Below are 21,888 nucleotides of genomic sequence, written 5' to 3'. Positions count from 1 at the left end.
AATCTAATCTATAAACGAGATTCAAACTACTTTCTTTAGAATCATTGTAAAAATGTGTAAAGTAGAAATTAATGAACTCTTCAGTTGTTTTGTGGTATTTAATTGACAGAATTTATATGTATAGTTTATATTAGTATTAAAAGTGTTAAATTAAAAAATGATTGTTTTAAAACATTTTTTCTTTATGATTACTGATAATGTATAACTGCCTTTGTCAAAATTGATGTTAACTTTCAGTAAGATAGAAATATACTTAGATTTATATACTCGTTTATCTTTATATACAAATTTAATTACTGTTATATGTACACTATATTTATTAAATATAATAAATATCATTATCTTAAATTAAATCAATTTGCACTTTCAATTTATATCAAATATAACATTGATCTTTTAATTTTGATAAGAATTTTAATACATATGACGCATTATGATCAAACGAAAAATTTGTTTGAATTTTTGTTAATCAAGCTTTCAATGTTAATAATGGAAGTTCCCATTTTTATATTTTTAGAAAAGGTGCCTATTTTATATTGTAAAATGTTCTACGAATTTAGTTTTACGAATAAAAATTGTGACAAAATTTCTGCATAAATCTACATTGGCCACAACTGAACAAAGCAGAAACAAAAGTCTGATGATACAAAAAATATTTAATCCAGAGTCTCATTTAGGAGCACTAATTGTAAGCTCTGAACTCTTCCTGAAGCATCCACGATATGAATCAAACTGGCAGCTATCCTTATCTCGAAAATGTGTTTATTTTACTGCAATTAATTGCAAGATAGCAGACCTAAGTTTAAAGTTGCCATAGTTACAAAAGAAAGAACAATTTCCTTAAAGTCACTCATGATAAACAACAAATACACGAGGCAAATTTTCTCGTTTCTCGGCGTCGAAATTTTCTGTGAATATACCCTCTCTTTACATAAAAATGGAAGCTTTGTCAAAAAGTGAGAAATTGTTGTACCTAATATTCAAAGGAGTTAAATAATACTATAATAAGTTGATGATAACAACGCGGTAGCAATATGGTTCGCCGTGGGACGACCATTTTGGCTTCCTGAATGACTTGCAATTTCTTATTTAACATTAATTAGTTCACTTTGTACGTATCAGTTTATTATTAAAGTCTTTTTCTATATTTCATGTAAACAGAATGAGGATTGCTATCAATTTAATTGTGATATACATCAATTGTGATATAATTGTGATAATTGTGATATAAGTAGCTTCTACACAGCACGGATTTGTTCTAATATTTCTATAATAATTCTAATAATTCTAATTTCTACAAAACATCAAACATATCTTATATATTCCACGTGTATATATATATTTTTCGTTTCTTTATCTCATTACTCTTTTTCCTTTTTATACTGTTATTTCTAAAAGTCATTCAGCGATAAATTACTCTGAAGTAAATTCTATATAGTCTAACCATATGAAGGCTGACCAGAGACAAAAAAAAGGAAGAGGAATGTTGAGAGGGTGAAAAGGTCATGACGCCATGATACACATAAATATTCTTAGTTTTATTTAATTCCATTATTGTTTTAGATTAGGTTTGGTTCAGGTTAAATGTGGATTAGGTTTACATTAGATCTGCATAAGGTTTCATTTAGATTTGGATTGGGTTCGAATTAGCTTTGATCTAGGTTAGGGTTAGGTTTAGATTAGGTTTGGATGAAGTTTAGACGAGATTTGGTTTAGGTTTCGTGTAAATTTCAATCATGTCTTATTTTCGTTTAGGTTTCGGTTAAATTTGGATTATGCTTAATTTTTCTTTTTGATTATACTACATACGATGAATTTGATTATCTTTGAATTAGGTTGGTATTAAGTAGCCTCGAACGTTCCTACTTACATGTTCTACAGTTACTCGTGAGTTTGAAGTATAGAATATTTTTGAGTAGCATGGTACTTAAGGTGCGCAATGAACACGCAAATAAAAAAGTATCTCATATATCTCAGATATCAATTGTGATGTATCCATCAATGAAGGTAATCACTTCTCCAATCTCTGACAGCTTGTTTGTTATCGCTAACTGAAATCTATTTTGATTTAAAACTTTAATGTTACAGTCACAAGAATAAAAATTAAATTAAGGTGAAAGGAAAAGGTTGGAAAAATAGTTCTCAAAATTTGACGAATTCTGCTTAACTTACATTAGCACTAGCACTTGTAACGAGCTTCTCAAGCCTATATAAAATGAGATAATACTGTAATACTATACTCTACTGAACTCTACTATAATATACTATATTATATTACACTATTTTATGTTATACTATAATATACTATACTATATTAATATACTGTACATATTACTATTACTATACACTATACTATATCGTGATATACTATACCAAACTACTAATAATATACATACAATTCACAAAACATATAACATACAGTTCGTAATATACATTAACATGCCCAAATATTCTGAAACTGCAGACAAATTGCAATTATTTAAGGAAAAATGCACAAAAAGTAGTGTGGGTTTATGGTTAATGACATAGAATTTCTAGGATTAGCAAAAATTACAGAACAATGTACTCTTTATACTATTAAATTCTTTCTATGTGTATCAATAAAGTATCATGTCCAGACTAACATACTTTAGAACCATATATTTTTATTTATATAATGTATTTTACTCTTCTGTTACTTTTTCTTCTATTATATCTTCTCACTATTTTATATTCGTATATAGTAAGTAACATATTCTAGAATATTTATTGTTATATATAGTAGAACTTCACACCACAATATAAATGTAATAATTCACAGCACAATTAAATATAATACTAAATATAAAATACAATAATAACAATTTAAATCTAATATTAATATAATAATTTATAAATATGTACATAAATTATAAATAATATTATAAATATTATAATTTGTGTAATATTTTAATGAATATTTTAATAATATTCTAAGTTATGGTACATATTATACAACGTAAATCGTAATGCATCGTAAACTACAAACAATACATTTTTCCAGATATTCTCACATAGGTTCATTATGCGAATATACCAATTGATAGTTATTTTTATTATCATAATAATATCAAGAATCCATATGAAGAAGAAACCCTGTCAATTAAATCTCTCTGACCTCTCTGACATTCAATTTTTCACAAACAAAGAAAAATTGACGTAAGTTGTTTTTAACATGAATTCATTATGTGTTCATAATGTATAATTTCCTTTTTATAAACCATTTAAATGATACAAGTTATATCACATTAGTCAATTAATTAGTAATGTTAGTTATGAGACAGTATACCTACAGATGATAAGAAAACAGGAATCAAATGATAATAAGGTGCAAGTGAAATTGCAATTACCATTGCAAACACCATGTATTGGACGTCAACGTACAAAGAATCCTTACTGGCTTCTATTAGACCCCAAATGGGTCTATTTCTCTTCAGAATCAATAACATGATCACTCGACCTGTTATAACGACCAAGTCATCTGAATAGCTATCTTTGCTACTAACTATACTTTTGATAACTGCCTCGGTCTTTAAAAGGAGACGCACGAGATTTGACGTCAGTACCACAATTCTTGTACAACTGGTACGTAAGAAATCCTATAGTCTTCTCTTCCAATTACTATAACTGGACAATTCTTTTGGACTTTCGTGTCAACTAATGAGTAAGTGCATAGAACATTGTGTTGTGATGTATACTAGTCAAGTTTAACTCGATGTGCTTCAAAAAATTATTTTAATATAATATATAATTTGGTATATTTTTATTTTTGTTCTTGAGTTTATTAAGAAAATTTTTTGAAAAGAAAGAAAAAGTTTGATAACGTAAAGCAGTAGAATTTAATTTTTATTGCACAGAATGTTTGTTATGCTTCAGTATTGTTATTATATGGAAGTACTATTATATTGAAATATTACGATATAGCATAACATTAAAATCTATATTTCTGCAATATATTAACTCTTTGATTCTCAGTCGCCATTTAATCAAATTTTAAATGTTAATTAATATATCAAATTTAAAATTACTCAACAATGCGTGGAATGTCTAAATAAAATAATTCTGTCTTAATTTGCATAACCTTTTTAAAAATATCATCGTCTATATGGCAGAAAGTCTTCGAATTACTATTTTTTCGTAACGAAAAAATCATTGAGTGCAGAGGTTTAAAACGATCAGGTACATTTCTTTCTTCGTTTCAAAGCTTAATAAATCATTTCATCAAAAGACACATAATACTTAACGATAGTGTAAAAATTATCTACACATTTGCATCTACAAATTTCTCTGAAAACACGAACACTTGAAATAAAAAAGGAAAAATCTTGTAAGCAAATTTGAACCAATTATTGAGTCGTTTGACATCTGTTATCTCTGTGTTCAATTAGTTTGATTCATTTTAAATAAAAATAAAAACAGTAAAAGCTCTGAACGATAACAGTTCCAGTATCTACGACCATAAAAATATTATCGCATATATTGAACTTACAAATGTTTACAAACGTACAACATCCCTTTTAATATACAAAACTTCAAATAAATTCGTACTAAAACCATACATTTGATATTCTATATTAAAATTATTATTCTCAAATATAAATCCAAATTCTTTTCATTTAATGAAAAGTAATATAAAATTCGCTCATCTGAATTATCTACTAATTATCTACTAATTTGTAGGTAAATATTTATTTATTTTATATTACATATAAGTAAATAATTAATAAAAATCTTTTATACACACATTATACTATATATACATATATATACCTACAGTTACATATATCAAAATAAAAAGTGACACTGATTTTGTCAATATAGTTGCATGTCATCTATTATTTTAACTCTTTTGATAATTCCAGTCTTTTCATATATCATGAAGATCATCAGGGATCTATTTCGAACCTTCTCAAACCAGTCCAATTGCTTTACAATTGTTTCCAACAATAATTATTTTTCAACAAATTACAGTAAACTTCTTGGAACATATTCAGTTGAGGTTTGGTTTAATCTCAGAGTTAAGCATTATATAATGTATCTCACATAAATACATACACAGACACATTTTATGACAATATCGCAACACTGTCAACACTATTTCACTACCACTATTGCATAATTTCAATCTCTGTGTAACCTTATTTGTGCTTATCTCATTGGGTCAATGATCTAAACGCTTCGCGTAATCAAACGTAAACACTTACTCCCTTCTAATCTCGCTTCCTTATGTTATGCTTCATAGTATCGAGATTTGTATAACACGCGAAGATTAATAACGATTAATAGCAATACGTGTCCCCAAGAATTATCAACAGCCTTTCAGCAAGATATAAAAGATGAAATATCATGAACAAATTTAAAAATGTGCGAAAATTATAAGATAATAAAATAATGATAAAACAAGAGAAAAGGATATGAAGGATAAGACATATAATCGAAATAAATGAAATTGTAAACAATAGATACAACATATTTTAATTTCCAGTACCTAGTAACTATATATATTTTGAAGCAACTTTTATAAATATATATATATTGTAAAAATCCCAGAGGGTACCCCAAAATATGTAGAAATCCTGGTCGAGACGCTAAAATATATAGAAATCTCGGAGGAGGCTCCAAAATATTGTAAAAATCCCGAACGAGATTTCGACGTTATGTGGGATTAAGGTGAAGAGTGGTGAGGTGCAGTGCGAAAGACGTTATCCATTTATAAGAATTTCACGAAACGTACTATCAAAAAGATAACAGCCATTCGTAATCAACAACACGAGTGATACTAATTTTTTCGTGGCTCACTCACAGATAAGAATTAAAAAACAAAGCAATAAATGCGAATTGTATATTCTTTATCTTCTGCGTCACGTAGATTAAGATTAACAATTGGATGATGAAATAACAGCCTATCTCGATAAAAAATAAATTAATATTTCCGAATATCTTGTATAAAGCCAAGTTTTAATTTTAATCTATATATCTCGTAATATAAAGAATGTACAAAAATTCGAAAATTATTATTTCGTTACTCAACTTTCTTTTAATACCTGTGTATATGCAAGATTCGTGTTGCAAAAATTGTTGAGAATCTCATGCATCGAATGGAATATTACTACATAGCTAAGACATTATTACTACGCCTATGTATAATTACATAAATAATTTATACAAATCAATCTTCTCACAATTGCACTTCTTTTTGTCGTTTATCACCTTTTCCAAATAACTTAATTCTGTACTAATTCTGTACTAACCCGTCTGTAGAAAAATGTATATGTCTCATAAATGTATACAACGGAGAATGAACCTACCAATAAATAATTAAATAAATAAAAAGTTAAGCATCAATCGAGTGCTAAAATTTTGAAAAACAATTTTAAGTTGAGTTAAGTAGTATTTTAAGCTGATCGATTTGGTTTGTGAACGTAGGGCAGCAAACCTGCGTTTCGTATTTTTATTTGTTAAATACAATTTTGTTCTAGGCAGTCATTGCATATTTATAAGCATGAAATTGCGACAAGCAAATTTACTTAATAGAGCAAATGAAGTTAGTCTGGAATTAACGATCCAATTACATTGTATTGAAGATCACGGATATTCAATGTTGTTCAGACGTTACCCTATTGTACAATTTGACTACATGAGCTATTCTCAGATCAATCATTTAATTCTGATTGGTAATCTCAATTGTCAAATTGAAATATATTTTCTGTTCCTCAAGATTCGCGATGTCAAGATTATATAACAAACAGGGCAATTTCTTCGTTAAGAAAAGTATACTGTAGCGATGATAAATTGGTGCTGATGGTATGAGAGAGAATTCTATTCTGTTCATAAGTTGATATTAAAATACGAAGGGTTGAATAATATATTAAAAATGATATATTAAAAATTAAAAATTCGTAGAGCATTCTTAGGTTTTGTAAGCTTTATGATTCGGAAAATAATTAAACACAGTAGGAGGTGCTCAAAGGATCAAGAGAAATATCCTTTTTATTAAAAGAGAAAAAATAAAACATTACATTTTTATTTAAATAATATTATTTAAGTAATAATAATATATTATTAGTTATCATAAAAATAATAATATATAAAATAAAGTTAAGAAGAACTTCTAAAATTTTTTTCAGGTCAGATTTTGAAAATATTCTTAATTCCCGGGAAGTTTAAAAATTCTTAGTATCGTAAAACTATACTGCAATTAGCAATTAGTGTCGTTATAGTATTACAGTGAATTATATAATATGTTTTAATTATTGAAATTTTATTTAGGCAATCTAATGTAACATGGACTACTTCCAACTTCTCTGTAGTATTGGCGTGGTGCTACTCGCCTTATACTACTACTATACTTCGACGTTTGACCACTGGAGGAATCGTGGAATACCTGGACCGCGACCTACGGTCTTAGTAGGCAATTTTGGGGACGTTTTCTTTAAAAAAATATCGTTTAGCGCCAAAACAAAGAAGTTATACAATGAATACAAGGACGAACCGGTGTTTGGAATGTTCGAGGGAATGACACCTATATTAGGTGTTAACGACCTAGATCTGATCAAAGACGTTTTCATCAAGGACTTCTCTGTATTTGCCGACCGAGGCATGCCTTCATTTCCAAAGGTACGTACATAAATTCCAATTAACTCTGAATTTTAGAATTATCTGCGCTTAATTCCTAGTTTTATTAAAATTAGAAAATAACTCAGTGATGTATAGTAATTTATTATAGCACTTACAATACATTTATCACAGACATGTACCATTGGAGGATGCCAAAAATATTTAAACCAATGTAAATTTTAATCGAAAGCAATATTCATTAAAAAGTAAATAGTTTCGATTCATCTTTTATTCATTATGGCAGTCTTAAGACTCCATTGAGTACGCTGGTACCACTATGATTCGTATTTGTAATAAATGTATTGTAAATACCGTGTATATGTATTTAAATGAATGTAATAACTATTCACTTTGCTCCAAATTTATAAAAATGACTTGCATAAAATTTCACTGCGATACTTGAATTTCGAGATAAGCATAGTATCTAACAAAAAAGTATCATATGTAAAGAAACTAATATAAACCTGTTAGGCTACGATAGCAAAGGTCAGTCCAATGATGTATTTGAAAATCGACCGATACTAGAAACAGAAAGAAATATATATATACATACATATGTATATACATAAAAGAATATACATATAGTACTGACCACTGACCACTGACTACTTACCCTTGACCATTGGCCACCCCCTTGGCTCCTCTAACTTGCCCATTGGGGAAGATCCGTCCCACCCGAAGAGAAACCTGCAAAAGAGTTTCTAAATGATCTCGCGATCTATATATAGTCGACGATCGACCGAAGATCGACAGAAAGTCACGATCGTTGCCGATTTCGTTAATTAATGTCGCATCCTCTATAATAACCAAGAATTTCTTAATTTTTTCGATTTTATTATAAATTTATGCTTCGAGCAACTTGTTAGTGACAATTTTAATTCGTTATTAATAATAAATTTGATAATTTATTCATATTTTATCAACTAAAATTGCATTCACACCTCCATAGGATAAATATTAAAAAATATTAAATATATGTCAAAATATTTCTATTTCCTCTGTATTTTTGGTTAAAACGAAATATTACACGAGAATTTAAAAAAGTTCGAATATTTATTCCCATCTTAAAAATTAAATAGGAGTTTATTTTTTAATAAATTTATATTTAGAAGTCATACATACTTATTTTATAAATTACAAGTGATTTGAAAAAATATCTTATAATTTTGCGATTAGTATAAAAAAGTACAAGAATTACCTAATGGATTTTACAGATTAGGGAAACCTTCAAATTTATTGAACAGTGTTATTAAATCCAAAACAATCAACAAGTGTAACAGTTTAACTCGACATTCCCAGTTAACAGGTTACAAATAACAATTCGTTTGATCATGTAAATCTAACCTCAAATAAATATTATGTAAATTATAAAATATTTACATAATATTTATATAAATTATATATCATGTAAATCTAATCTCAAATAAATATATAAAGAAATAGAAAAAACTCACGAAAGAATTTTGTACCTAAAGGCAGAACCACTGGGCGACACTCTTTTCTCCCAGAAACCCGACAAATGGCGTCCAATGAGGGCAAAACTCTCTCCGGTATTCACGTCCGGGAAGCTGAAGGAGATGTTCCCTCTTATATTAGAATGCGCGAGCAATCTGGATAAATACATAAATGATGTGGCAGAGAAAGGAGAGCCGGCAGAATTTCGCGACATAGCCGGAAAATTCACCACAGACGTGATCGGCCACTGCATTTTTGGGATCAACATGAACGCCCTCGGGGACAAAGATAGCGAGTTTCGTAAAATGGGAAAGAGAATTTTCAATCCCACCTTGAAACTATTCTTCAGAGACGTCCTTAGACAATTTACGCCAACCTTGTACGGTAGAATCGGCCATCTACTTCAACCTGAGGGAGTCGACGATTTCATGATAAATGTAATTCACGATACCATTAAGTATAGGAAAGAGAACAACGTGTTTAGGCCAGATTTCGTCAACATGCTGATGGATCTTAAGGAACATCCAGAGAAACTACAAAACATGGGTATGTAGGGATACTGTTTGAAACGAAGGCTCGCATGAGAAAAAGTTATTCTATATTTTCGACTTATTTTTTTCGCGTAGATCCAAAATATATTATCAAATTATAAGTTGAAATTAATTTTTTCAAAATAGACAGAATTTTTAATGAAAATAGAGGGTTGTAGCAAGTTTGGTGTCAATATAAAGACGTAGTTTTACATCTAAGAATGTCAAGTAAATTCTGATTAACGCTTTTAGTTAATAATTTTCCTGTTTCGTGTCGATATTATAAATGCCTGCGAATAATCAATGGTAATTCATTTCTGACAAATGACTTGATGGTTTATAGAACTGACAGACACGGTACTCGCCGCACAAGCATTCGTCTTCTTTGCAGCTGGCTTCGAAACTACTTCATCAACGATTTCTCATGCTCTTTATGAACTGGCTCAACATCACGATATGCAGGACAAACTACGCGAAGAGATCAAATCTGCTTATGAGAAACACGGTAAAAATTTGACGTATGAGGTGATCAAGGAAATGAAATATTTGGACAAGGTTTTCAAAGGTACGTAATGTGATAGTAAAATAAACTTTCATCCTTCGTTCATATGACATTTCAACGTTTAAATATAAAATATCATTACTCAATACGCGAAAATATCGAATATATATTCGACGAAAATTAATAAAAATTCTAAACTAGAATCTGGTCACTCAATATTAATTCCATTATGGTCAATTAAATAACCATAGATAATAATTTATCAAAAATGTGAAATTTTATTACTTAGGATATAAAAATCCGAATGAATTTGTGGGAAAAATTATAAAATTTCTTCAGTTCTTAATTAGTATTATTATATCATAAATAACCATAGGAACTTAAATTCGATTTGAATTAGGTTTCTCGTCGGGTTAATTAATATTTAATATATAATATGTATTAATAGTTAATATTATTGTTGACTATCTGAGAGTTACTGATCATCTTCATCGCAATAGTATAGAAAATCGTGAAAATAGAATATTCTAAAATTAAGTAACTGCATGAAAATTGTCATAACACATCTGTGATTCTAATTGAGCGTGAAAATTGATTTTAATGAAGCGTTGATTTTTTTCGAGCAGAAACACTGAGGTTGTATCCAGTATTGCCAATGGTAACGAGGGAAGCGATTGAAAATTACACGTTAAGAGGCACTAAGTATACATTAGAAAAGGGTTCGAAAGTGTGGATACTGGTATCGGGAATTCATAGGGATTCGAATATATTCCCAAATCCAGATGTTTTTGACCCTGAAAGATTTAACGATGACGCTGTTGCTGCCAGACACCCTATGGCTTATATGCCATTTGGTGTTGGACCCAGGAACTGCATTGGTATGATAATAAAATAAATGACATGTAAATTATGTCAGTTGACTTGATGTATTTACATTTTACTGTTACAAAATTCCAATTTTCTGATGAATGATATAATATCTATTATTTTAATTAGTATACTATTAATAGTAATTATATTTAGTATAGTATAGTATGGTATAGTATAATTATAGCTGTAATTATAGCATTATTATAGCATTATTATGATAGAAATTATAATTTTATTGTAGTATTATTAGAGTGAGAATGCTAGTATCATTATAATAGTAATCATAGTATTGCTTTAGTATGATTGCAACAAAATATAGTATATATTATTACAGCATCGTCAGAATAAAAATCATAGGACTATTTTAATGGAATAGTATATTGATACGAATATTAGTGTTAATTAGTAATTGTTAATTTGTAGTCTAATTTAAGAAATATTTTATATTTACAATATGAGCTACAATAATATATTAAGTCGGGTGATATAGTACGTGCAATGATATTAAATGTGAAGTAAAGTAAGAATGATTAATAATTACGTGTATGGTATGAAGGATATAAGTGGAGTAATTTTTAATAAATAATTGCAGGTGCCCGATTTGCTAATTATCAAAGCAAGATTGGTATTATAACGATACTTCGCAATCACAAGGTCGATATCTGTGAGAAAACCAGGATCCCATACGAAGCCGACCCGAAATACTTCCTGATGACACTAAAAGATGGAATGAACTTGAAACTGATTAAAGCGTAAAATTAATATGAATAATTGTATTATTGAATAAAAATATACAATTATATATGCATCAACTTAAATCAAATATTGAAAATTACAGACTCGAAACTAAAATTCTATTTTTCTAATCGAATTTTCGTATTTTTACAATTTTCTAACTCGTTAATTATGCTTTGTCACTTGCGACTCAATAAACGAACATAATCCTTTACTTTATATTTTTCATAAAGTAACTGGTTTAGAAATTTTATTTATCCTTCTTTGTTTAATACATTTTAATCGGATGCAAAATATGATTTTAATTAAATTCCTTTTTGTTGTTAATAGATCATTGTTTGAATTTTAATTAGATTAATTATTTGATAGTGTTTGCTCAATTAGATAATAATATTTTATAGATTTGACTACTTTATAGTTAGTAGTATCAAGTTATTTAATATAAGCAAGCAATTTTTAAACAACATTTTGGTTTTCCACCATTCTTAAATTCATGGAAATTTTTCCTAGATTCTATATTAAAAATTCAGGCTCATTTTTCTCATATAATATTACATTGTTATTCTGTGTCAGCCAATGACTGAGTCAATGCTTTGATAATTTGTTTGTTGATTCAAGGCGTATAATTAAATCCCTAGTTTGTATGATACACATGTCCTCCTCGGATATCAAATAATCTGACAAACACAAATTATAAGAATATGACACAGAGTAATTAATATAAATTTCATTTTTAGAATTTTTTAATGATATCCTTTTTTCAAAACTTTCTTTTTAATGAAAATAATTTTAATCTTACCTATTTATCCATTTTAATCTTCTCGTTGCCATCTGTAATTATTATATAAGTTACCTTAAATTTTTTCAGTATAATCAACTTTGAACTTCGTAAATTTTTTAATGAAAAAAGAAGTAACAATCAATCGAAAATGAGTCAATGTTTAAATGACTATAACCTTAAACACGAAATTTTCTTGGAACTAGTTATCTCTCTCTATTTAAACGAAAATTGATAACTTGTTATCATGCAAATTACTTCTGACGATGACAAAATAAATGACAATTTATTTTCCTTGATTCAGGAATACACCAATGAGTTAGGAATTAAGCCGTCGTTAATAATATGTATAATGCACGATAGTATACATAGTAGTACATAAAAGTAGTACTTCAATATTTAACAAACATATTTAAATATATATGAACAATCTTACTATTTGTTCAGTGTACTCCGAAATATTGGAATTTCAAACATTCATTCTATATTATACTAAGTTCTATACTAGGTGCACTATAGACGACGTAATATAATACATTGAAATACACTATACAAAAGTATAATAAAGCAAACTATAGTATCACGAATAAAAGCACGATACAGTAAGGTATAACATACAGATGTATAGTATAGTATATAAAACTATAGAATAGTGAACAACACCGTAGTACGTGAAAGTATAATATATGCACTACATAACAACGTGTACGAGTATTATATATTAAGTGAACCACGATATACAAAAGTGTAGTATAGTGTGTAAAATAATATTCAATCAAGTATAGTATAATGCATAAAAGTGTAATATGACGAAGTATATTAATGTTTATTCTATTATAATATAGTACTTGCAAGCGTTATACAATCAACTGTAGTGTAGCATATAATAGTGTACCATAGTATATACAACCGTGGTAAGTATAATAGGTATAGAAATCATACAAAAGTGTAGTTTAGTGTGTAAAATAGTATTAAGTCAAGTATAGTATAACACATAAAAGTGTGACATGACAAAGTATATTAATGTATAGTATAGTATAATATAATACTTGCAAGCATTATACAGTCAACTGTAGTGTAGCATATAATAGTACACTATAGTACATACAAACGTGGTAAGCGTAGTAGGTATACAAACGAAAAGTCATAATATGGGAACTATAGTAGTAAGTGCCTACTAAGTACACTACTACACTACAGTACAGTACACTACTCACTACACTATTTTAGTGTTAATATCATGTGGTAAGGCTTATTGCATCTACTACGTTAACTTCTATATAGTTATACAAAGTCCTAGTGCATCCACTCCATCTGTTTCAACGTTTCAGATGGTTCCGTAATTACTACAATCCGTGATCATTGCAAGTGGTAGGGATTATGTGACGTCAGGAACAGCTGAAGTATGGCTGACCTGAAAGCTCTCTTAGTGTTGATCTCATAGTGTTGCAGACGCAATCTTGGATTCCATCACCAATCAGAATCATTTGACGTTCAATCGTGAGTAAAGTTAGATGAATAATATTCTTTTCCTACTTTGAAGTGGCTCGACTTAATGTAACCGTACCAGTAAGTACATACATGTACGCGAGTAGTTGTCATGTGACTTTGATATAACGAAGCCATGTTTAAGACGCGTAGTTCGAAGAAATAAAATTAAATAAAATTAATTGCGATAAAGCTACAAACTCAATCTAACGATTCAATTCTTCACTGTCTTGTAGAAAATAAATATATTTTATCGTAATATAAATGAATGCAACACGAAATAAATAATAAAATCATTCCTCTTAAGTCGATGACTTAAATCACTTTCATAATTATAGGCACATTTATGAAAAATCGAGATAGTGGAAAAGTTAATATCATATTACACGTTTTCTGTAACAACAAACAATCCTTATTGGAAAAATTAAATAATGTATTATAACTATTTTAAAAATAAATATTTTATAAATAATTTCCGATAGCAAAATTATATGTCTTCTTATTTTTCATTATACTGCTTTGCATATTTTAACGAGGTAAATGGGAAATAAAAAATATTCTATCATGGTTAACAAGTAAGGTATTAAATATAGTTTAATTAATATTAAATATATCTAACGACTTATGTAATTATTATTTAATTCAATAATTAGAATTAAATCGAAATTTTAATTTATAACGAATCAATTATATATAAGGGAACGAAGGTAGAGAAATTTTTATAAATTTCTAAACTGTTCTGAGTCCACTTAGTATCGGCATTAACCTTGTAAAACTAGAACTATATTTATTTATAAAGCAAACAGTTACAATTGATAAGAATAGTGTATATCGGTTTGATACTTCTGTTCTATTAAATGTTATCAAATTATCGTTCAATTTCAAGGTAATAACGTTGCGATAAGAAAGTGATATAAAATTTGTACATTTGTACATTTTAAGAAATATTCAATTTTTCATATTTTAAATATTTTTTTAAAATATTTTATATATATATATAACAAAACTTAATGACCTATGGGAAACGAATATTATCTTCCAGTACAGTCTAAAGCAGATTTTCTGATTTAACTAAATAATTATACAAATAAAAAATATTTAAATATTCGGTCCTCCATTATTAAAAAATTATTGACAATATTTCCTTCACAAGAAGTCGAAATTTTCTTAAGATATTCCAGATACTAATCTTTTGCTGACAGGGTTACTTCTCAGATCAAGAAGCACTCGTTCAATATTTGCACTCTTACATAAGCAAAATCCATGGTATCGTACAGTGACATGACTAATAATAGGTTACATTAGATCCTCGTATCCAAGATCAAGTGCAGCATAAACTGAGCATATCATCATTTGCAAATTTGCAATGGCAATTCATAAGATCTGAGCAGCACGATCTCGATGCGTGTTGCTGGAACGGTTAATACAATAATTTCTAATTCTGTTACATCACTTGGATCATTGTCTTTATGAGATCAAGCCTAACGTTGCCCTAATAGTACTTAAATTACTTCCTCAGCAATAACACGTTGCACATAGTGTTCATTTCACCTGTTCCACGCAGTGACCAATTTGCAAGTGTATATGGAACGACTTCTCGTGAAAGAATAAATATTATTCTTACAAGACTATTTTTTGAAAAAATTCGAATTTGAAAATTTGCAAAGTAGATGGCAAATCAAATATCCTATATATATTTTTAATTTAGGTGGACGAAAGCAACATGGACTACTTTCAAATCGGTTGTGGCCTCGTGGTCGTACTTCTGGCGATCTATTACTACTACAAATCGATCTACAACACCTGGAAAAATCGTGGGATACCTGGACCGCAACCTATGTTCTTCATTGGCAATTTATTCAAAACAGCGATTAAAAAAGAGTCGATGAGCGATTGCGTGAAGAAATTGTACGACGAGTTCAAGCATGAGCCACTTTTTGGAATATTCGCGGGTACATCGCCATCTATCGTGGTTAATGATCTAGATTTGGTGAAGGATGTCCTCATCAGAAATTTCTCTATCTTCGTGGACAGAGGAATCCGTACTTTTCCAAAGGTATCTGAAAATTCGAATTAATTCGTCCATCTAATTCTTTATTTCCTTATAATTCTGTGATCCTTTTGGGATTACTTTGTAATTGCACGTGTATATCTAATATAGCTGTCCATTATCGCAGGTATGACACAAATCCTTTATTTGGTATATTTTATACTTTCCATAATATATAATTGGAATATCGGTGATATAAGATTCAAAAATTATTCTCAAGTATAAGTATACTGATTTTTTGCAATCATTTTGTGATTATATAAATACATATAATATAACTGTCGATTATGGTAGGTACGATACAAATTTATTTTCTATATTTTGTATTTTTTATAATATATGATTAAATTTTCCTTTTTTTGTTATTATTATTATTAGAACTTTACAATTTGTCCGATGGACACTTGGTAAATTCATTTAACGTGTGATTCATAGCACATGAGTGACAACCCCATTGAGATATCGCCACAAGATTATTTTCAATGTTTTGTTAATCGGATACCAGGTCCGATATGATTAAAATGTCGATGAAACACGATTCAAAAATTACGTATATTTATAAGAATCCTGTTGGAGCAACCTTTTCGTTATTTATGTATAACAGTCGTTAAGTGATTCCTCCTTACACCTGATGGAGGTCGAGCAGGTATACAAATTATTCATGAATTCCAAACTGGTATATCATTATACGATTTTGTCTTCATATAACTTACGCTAGCAAAAATAAATATAAATAAGAAATATACAGATGAAATAAAAGGAATGATGATAAAAGGCGAAGAAAAATATTCTTCTTAATAAATATATATGTGATTTAGAAATTTCAATTCATTGACTCATAAATAATAAAATAATATTCGTTAAATAGCAAAAGAAATAATTTAATTTAAATAATTAATTTAACTGTCCATTATGGCAGGTATGACGCAAATTCTTTATTTGTTATACTTTGTATTTTTCATGACATACGATTAGAATGTCGATAAAATACAAAAATTACTATAAAAATACTGCTGAGTCAGCGTCTTTCTTTATGTATATATAACAGTCATTAAGAGATTCATTCTTACTTCTGATGGAGGTCGAACAAGCACGTATTATTTATTCATTCGAAATTGGTATAAAATCATTGTACGATTATGCATTTATACGACTCACGCAAGTGTCAACAAACATAGATAATAAATATATAAATGAAATAAAAGAAACGATGATAAGCGAGTACTTCGAGTTCTGAAATTCACTGCAGACTCATTGTCAGTCTGAAGTCTAGCTCTCAACAGGAACTACCGATGAACTATAAGACAACTAATGACGAACTTGACAACTAAAGATGAACTCAACGCAACCGACAAACTAAACTCAAAATGACGGAGTAACACGAACTCTAACTCTATCTTCCAGAGCGGGTCCTTTTAAGCCCGTCTGGAAGGCAAGGGCCTCCCGCAAAGAAGGAGAAAACTCCCTCCACGTAAAGCTCAAAAGCAGAAGGGACTCCTCCTTCCAGGTTAGGCTCTCTGAAGGGTCACCCTCCCGGGGAAATTGTTACAATGGGGAAAGCCGGGGTTGTGCGAGGCTCCCACACGTGGCCTGGCCTCGACCTCCTAAGTCCCATCTGGCCGCCAGACCCTAACGGATCCTCTCAACGTGGCGAAGTGTTCCCTACAGAAACACTTCGACTATCCTGTCCTAACAATGCCTAAAAATATCCTACAATAATATCCGTTAAATAGTAAAATGAATAATTTAATCCACTATGAAGTTACAGTATAATTTTATAACTCCATAGATAGAACCACTGATGCAGCACCTCTTCGTGTTGGAGCCTGAAAGATGGCGGCCTATGAGAGCGAAGCTCTCGCCCATATTCACGTCCGGGAAGCTGAAAGAGATGTTCCTTTTGATAGTTGAATGCGCGGAAAATCTGGAAAAACACTTGGACAAAGTTGTGGAAGACGGAGGATCAGCGGAATGTCGCGATTTGGCCGCAAAGTTCACGACTGACGTGATCGGTAGCTGCGCTTTTGGCATCAATATGAACGCCTTGAAGGACGAGGACAGCGAGTTCCGTCAAATGGGCAGGAAGATCTTCACGCCTAATCTGAAACAGACGCTCAAAGAGATTTGTAGACAATTTGCACCGTGGTTGTACGGACTTATTGGTTCTTTACTTGAATCGAAGGAAATAAATGACTTCTTTACAAACTTAATTACCGATTCAATCAAATGTAGAAAAGAGAGTAACGTGGTTAGGCCAGATTTCGTGCAATTGCTGATGGAACTGCAGGATCACCCGGATCAGATGAACAATATTGGTGAGTACATGCAGCAACTGTGTATGTATGTAGGATCGGATTTTGGGTGGATTGACTTCAGATAGTATTGTTGGCTTCTTAATAGAATAAAATAAGCTTATAGATAGAATGATGATGGCTGGATATGAGACAAGAGAGATTCGCTATGGGCACACTCTTCTGATCTTTCTTAATACTAGGTTTACGGACGCTATCCGTATACCTATTTCTAAGAATTCCTGTCAAATTGACAGGTAAAGGAAACCACGTGCCTTTTTTTTAACGCTTAGTGTAGGAATGGTGAGCATGGACGGTCTTATGTGCGCTAAACGTCGACTCGCGGAATATTCCGCGCTTGGTGATAGTAAACAGTCTCAGGCTCGCGGAATATTCCGCGCATGGTGATAGTAAACAGTGGCGGGCTCGCGGAATATTCCGCGCTTGGATGCAAATGGATTATATAAGGGTGCATGGGCGTAAAACGAACAATTCCATGAAGAGTTCTGCGAGAGATAGTCAGTGTGGAAGGTCTTAACATCTAGAATAAGTCTTAAATTAGTTCACAATAAATCATACTTTTATTATCTACCATCGTCTTTTTGCTCCCGTCTAAACAATTCCTACATTAGTTTAATTTAAAAACAATTATATATTATATTAACAGTCTTAATATAAGTTAACTAAATCTGTTACAATCGTATAAGTGGAGTTACCCTTCCGTAAAATTGACGGGTTCTGTAAATCTAGTGTTAAACTAACTTATAAATTGACTTTAAACTTTGACACACTGTCTTTGACCGAAAACTCTTAGACTTTGGATATTCTTCGATTGACTGATGGACTGTCTTAGACTGAACTGTTAGACTGACTTGGACTTCTTACACACTCTGACTGGCACACTGACTCTCCTCCGTCCTTGCACCCTTATTTAAACCAATCATTCTGTCCCTTTTTCACACTCAGGCTTTCCTTCCCAATTATCCCTCTTTCCCAGCAACCTCGGTGGACCACGTACTTCAAACACATATCGCACTCATAAACTAACTACATCCATTCGATCCTCTTGCGCGCATTCACCTTTGTTCTAAGTTCAAATACTCCCGACCCTCTTTCAGGGCCATAGTCATTCCAATCCTACATGTATAATGCCAAATTCATTCGTTCTTTATGATACATCAATTATAAATACGTAACCAAATTTTGTTCTATTTTACAGAACTAACAGATTCGTTGCTCGCTGCACAGGCGTTCGTTTTCTTCGTTGCTGGTTTTGAAACCTCCTCATCGACGATTGCTCATGCTCTTTACGAACTAGCTCAACATCAGGATATCCAAGACAAATTACGGCAAGAGATCAGAGAAGTTATCAAGGAAAATATCGGGAATTTGACGTACAATGACGTTAAAGGGATGAAATACTTGGACAAGGTGTTTAAAGGTACTTAGGACAAAGAAAAATTTCATTTGGAAGATAATGATTTCAGAGAAATTGAGGAATACTGCCACTCATAGATCAGAAAATATTTGAGAATAGTTTCCTATTGAAGATAAATTGTGGTAATCTATAATAAATAAATGAAACATTTTTGTCATGTTTTGGTAGAAACATTAAGGAAGTATCCTTTAGTGCCGATGTTGACAAGACAAGCAATGGAAGATTACACGTTCAGAGGCACGAAGCTTACTATACCAAAAGGGACAAATGTGTGGATTCCTGTGATCGGAATTCAAAGAGATCCGAATATTTATCCGAAACCGGAAGATTTCGATCCTGAAAGATTCACCGATGAAGCTGTTGCTGCTAGACACCCTATGAGTTTTCTTTCATTTGGTGATGGGCCCAGGAACTGCATTGGTATGCTTATAAAATAAATAACATATAAATTATAATATCTAGATTAGTTCACCTGTTACTACTATACAATTCCAGTGTCTTAATTATAAATAATGATATAATATCAAATATTTAAACGTCTTGTATTATTAGTAATAATTATAGCATTGTATTAAAAATTAGAACAATATTTGTAATATTGCAGAAGAGATGACAGCATTATATTAGTAATTATAGTTGTATTATTATGGCAGTAATTATAATATTGCTGTATAATATTACCATATTACTATAATTATTGTGACATATTATCATGGTAATTGTAGTGGGAATTAAACTCTTATTATAGTAACATATTGATAATAATAAACAACAGTATAATTTTTAAATAATATTTGATATCGTAAGACTTGTGTAGTATATTTCTATGAACCTTTTAAGAAATATATTCTTAAATAGCATATTAGTTTAAGAAATGTAATATCATAGGTACCTTATTTATTACATATATTACATAGGGGTCGAGTGACATAATTTTGAATAATTTTTCCAGGTGCTCGTTTTGCAGTTTATCAGAGCAAAATTGGTATCATAACAGTTATTCGCAATCACAAAGTCGTTGTTTGCGAGAAGACCAAGATCCCATACGAAAGCGATAGTAATAGCTTCTTGTTGGCACTGAAGGGTGGAGTGAACTTGAAAGTTGAAAAAGCATAAAATTAATCTTAAGGATTTTTATATAAAGTATTATAACAATTATATTGTGTAAAATATAAATTAATATATGCGACTGCCTATAGAAGAGATATATTAACAATGTATTAACCCTTTGCACTCGAGAGGCGCCTCTCAGTCGCCATTTGATCAGATCTTAAACATGGATGTTAATTAATATATCAAATTTATAATTACCCAACGATGCGTGGAATATCGAAGTAAAATAATTCTATGTCTTAAATTGCATACGATTTCTTATTTACCATATTAAAAATATCAATTCTGCCTTATGGCAGAAAGTGTTCTAATTACTATTTTCCTGTAACGAAGAAATCGTCGAGTGCAAAGGGTTAAGTATTGTCAAAAGGAGCGATGAGCTTATTCTTTAAAACGCTGTAATGCATTGTAATGTTGTAATGTCTAACTATGTGACTTTGTGCAACTTGTTGAACAGTGTAGAACTTAAGTACCTATTACTCATATCGAGTAACTTAAAGATCGGTTAAAATAGAAATGGACTAATTATTTTAAGCGAGCTTTAAAAATAAGACGTTGCTCATAGGTCACATAACCTCTATTATTATTATAGAATGTATATATGTATTCATTTTTATAAAAAATCTAGTTGTTAAGAATAAATAAAGTACAATTGTACAAGGATGTACATATTATTATTATTGATTAACCATAGTGACTATTAGAGGACTTAGTTAATAAAGCTGCCACATGTTTATACAATATTTATGAATTATTACATTAGAACATGCTGTTACGTTCTAATAGGAAGTAATTTACATTTATACAACAGATGTACGTATACAATAAATTTTTCTGTGCTATTGAAGTAAGGGTGTGATAGTTCACTCTTTATTGCTAATTCATATTTTTATTTTTATTTTATCCTTAAAATATTACACTTGATAATTTTGAATGTAAGTAGTATCATATTGAACGTAGTAGTATCAAATTATTATTATAAAATTAATTTCTTTAATTCAAA

At 30.1% G+C, this 21,888-nt stretch overlaps 2 protein-coding genes across 4 annotated transcripts; both read left to right on the top strand.

Moving 5' to 3' along the window:
* The first annotated feature begins 3,590 nt into the window (after positions 1-3,590).
* Positions 3,591-11,768, top strand: LOC108549054 (probable cytochrome P450 6a14). Its single transcript, XM_017902270.1, has 6 exons — positions 3,591-3,682; positions 7,288-7,635; positions 9,111-9,636; positions 9,964-10,185; positions 10,749-11,000; positions 11,585-11,768. The coding sequence occupies exons 2-6, from the start codon at positions 7,303-7,305 to the stop codon at positions 11,746-11,748; spliced, it is 1,497 nt and encodes a 498-aa protein (XP_017757759.1). The 5' UTR covers positions 3,591-3,682; positions 7,288-7,302; the 3' UTR covers positions 11,749-11,768.
* Positions 11,769-13,908: 2,140 nt separating this feature from the next.
* LOC108549056 (probable cytochrome P450 6a14) lies at positions 13,909-21,042 on the top strand. Of its 3 annotated transcripts, none has more exons than XM_017902273.1 (6): positions 13,909-14,005; positions 15,702-16,049; positions 17,833-18,358; positions 19,554-19,775; positions 19,941-20,192; positions 20,725-21,042. In XM_017902273.1, the coding sequence occupies exons 2-6, from the start codon at positions 15,717-15,719 to the stop codon at positions 20,886-20,888; spliced, it is 1,497 nt and encodes a 498-aa protein (XP_017757762.1). In that variant the 5' UTR covers positions 13,909-14,005; positions 15,702-15,716; the 3' UTR covers positions 20,889-21,042. The 3 variants fall into 3 exon arrangements, with proteins under 3 accessions (XP_017757762.1, XP_017757761.1, XP_017757763.1); XM_017902272.1 differs by having other exon boundaries at positions 13,909-14,074; XM_017902274.1 differs by lacking the exon at positions 20,725-21,042 and adding an exon at positions 20,377-20,427 and having other exon boundaries at positions 13,909-14,074.
* The last annotated feature ends 846 nt before the right edge of the window (positions 21,043-21,888 follow it).

Source organism: Eufriesea mexicana, unplaced genomic scaffold, assembly GCF_001483705.2.
Source record: "Eufriesea mexicana isolate 0111107269 unplaced genomic scaffold, ASM148370v2 scaffold1801, whole genome shotgun sequence".
Taxonomy (NCBI): Eukaryota; Metazoa; Arthropoda; class Insecta; order Hymenoptera; family Apidae; genus Eufriesea; species Eufriesea mexicana.
The sequence above is the reverse complement of the archived record's forward strand: the minus strand, read 5'-3'. Positions and strand labels throughout refer to the sequence as shown.

Coding starts and splice junctions, on each gene's coding strand:
- LOC108549056 (XM_017902273.1), top strand. CDS start 15,717: ATGGACTACTTTCAAATCGGTTGTGGCCTCGTGGTCGTACTTCTGGCG. Junction 18,359..19,553: donor GGATCAGATGAACAATATTG/GTGAGTACATGC, acceptor TCTATTTTACAG/AACTAACAGATTCGTTGCTC. Junction 19,776..19,940: donor CTTGGACAAGGTGTTTAAAG/GTACTTAGGACA, acceptor ATGTTTTGGTAG/AAACATTAAGGAAGTATCCT.
- LOC108549054 (XM_017902270.1), top strand. CDS start 7,303: ATGGACTACTTCCAACTTCTCTGTAGTATTGGCGTGGTGCTACTCGCC. Junction 7,636..9,110: donor GCATGCCTTCATTTCCAAAG/GTACGTACATAA, acceptor TTGTACCTAAAG/GCAGAACCACTGGGCGACAC. Junction 9,637..9,963: donor AGAGAAACTACAAAACATGG/GTATGTAGGGAT, acceptor GATGGTTTATAG/AACTGACAGACACGGTACTC.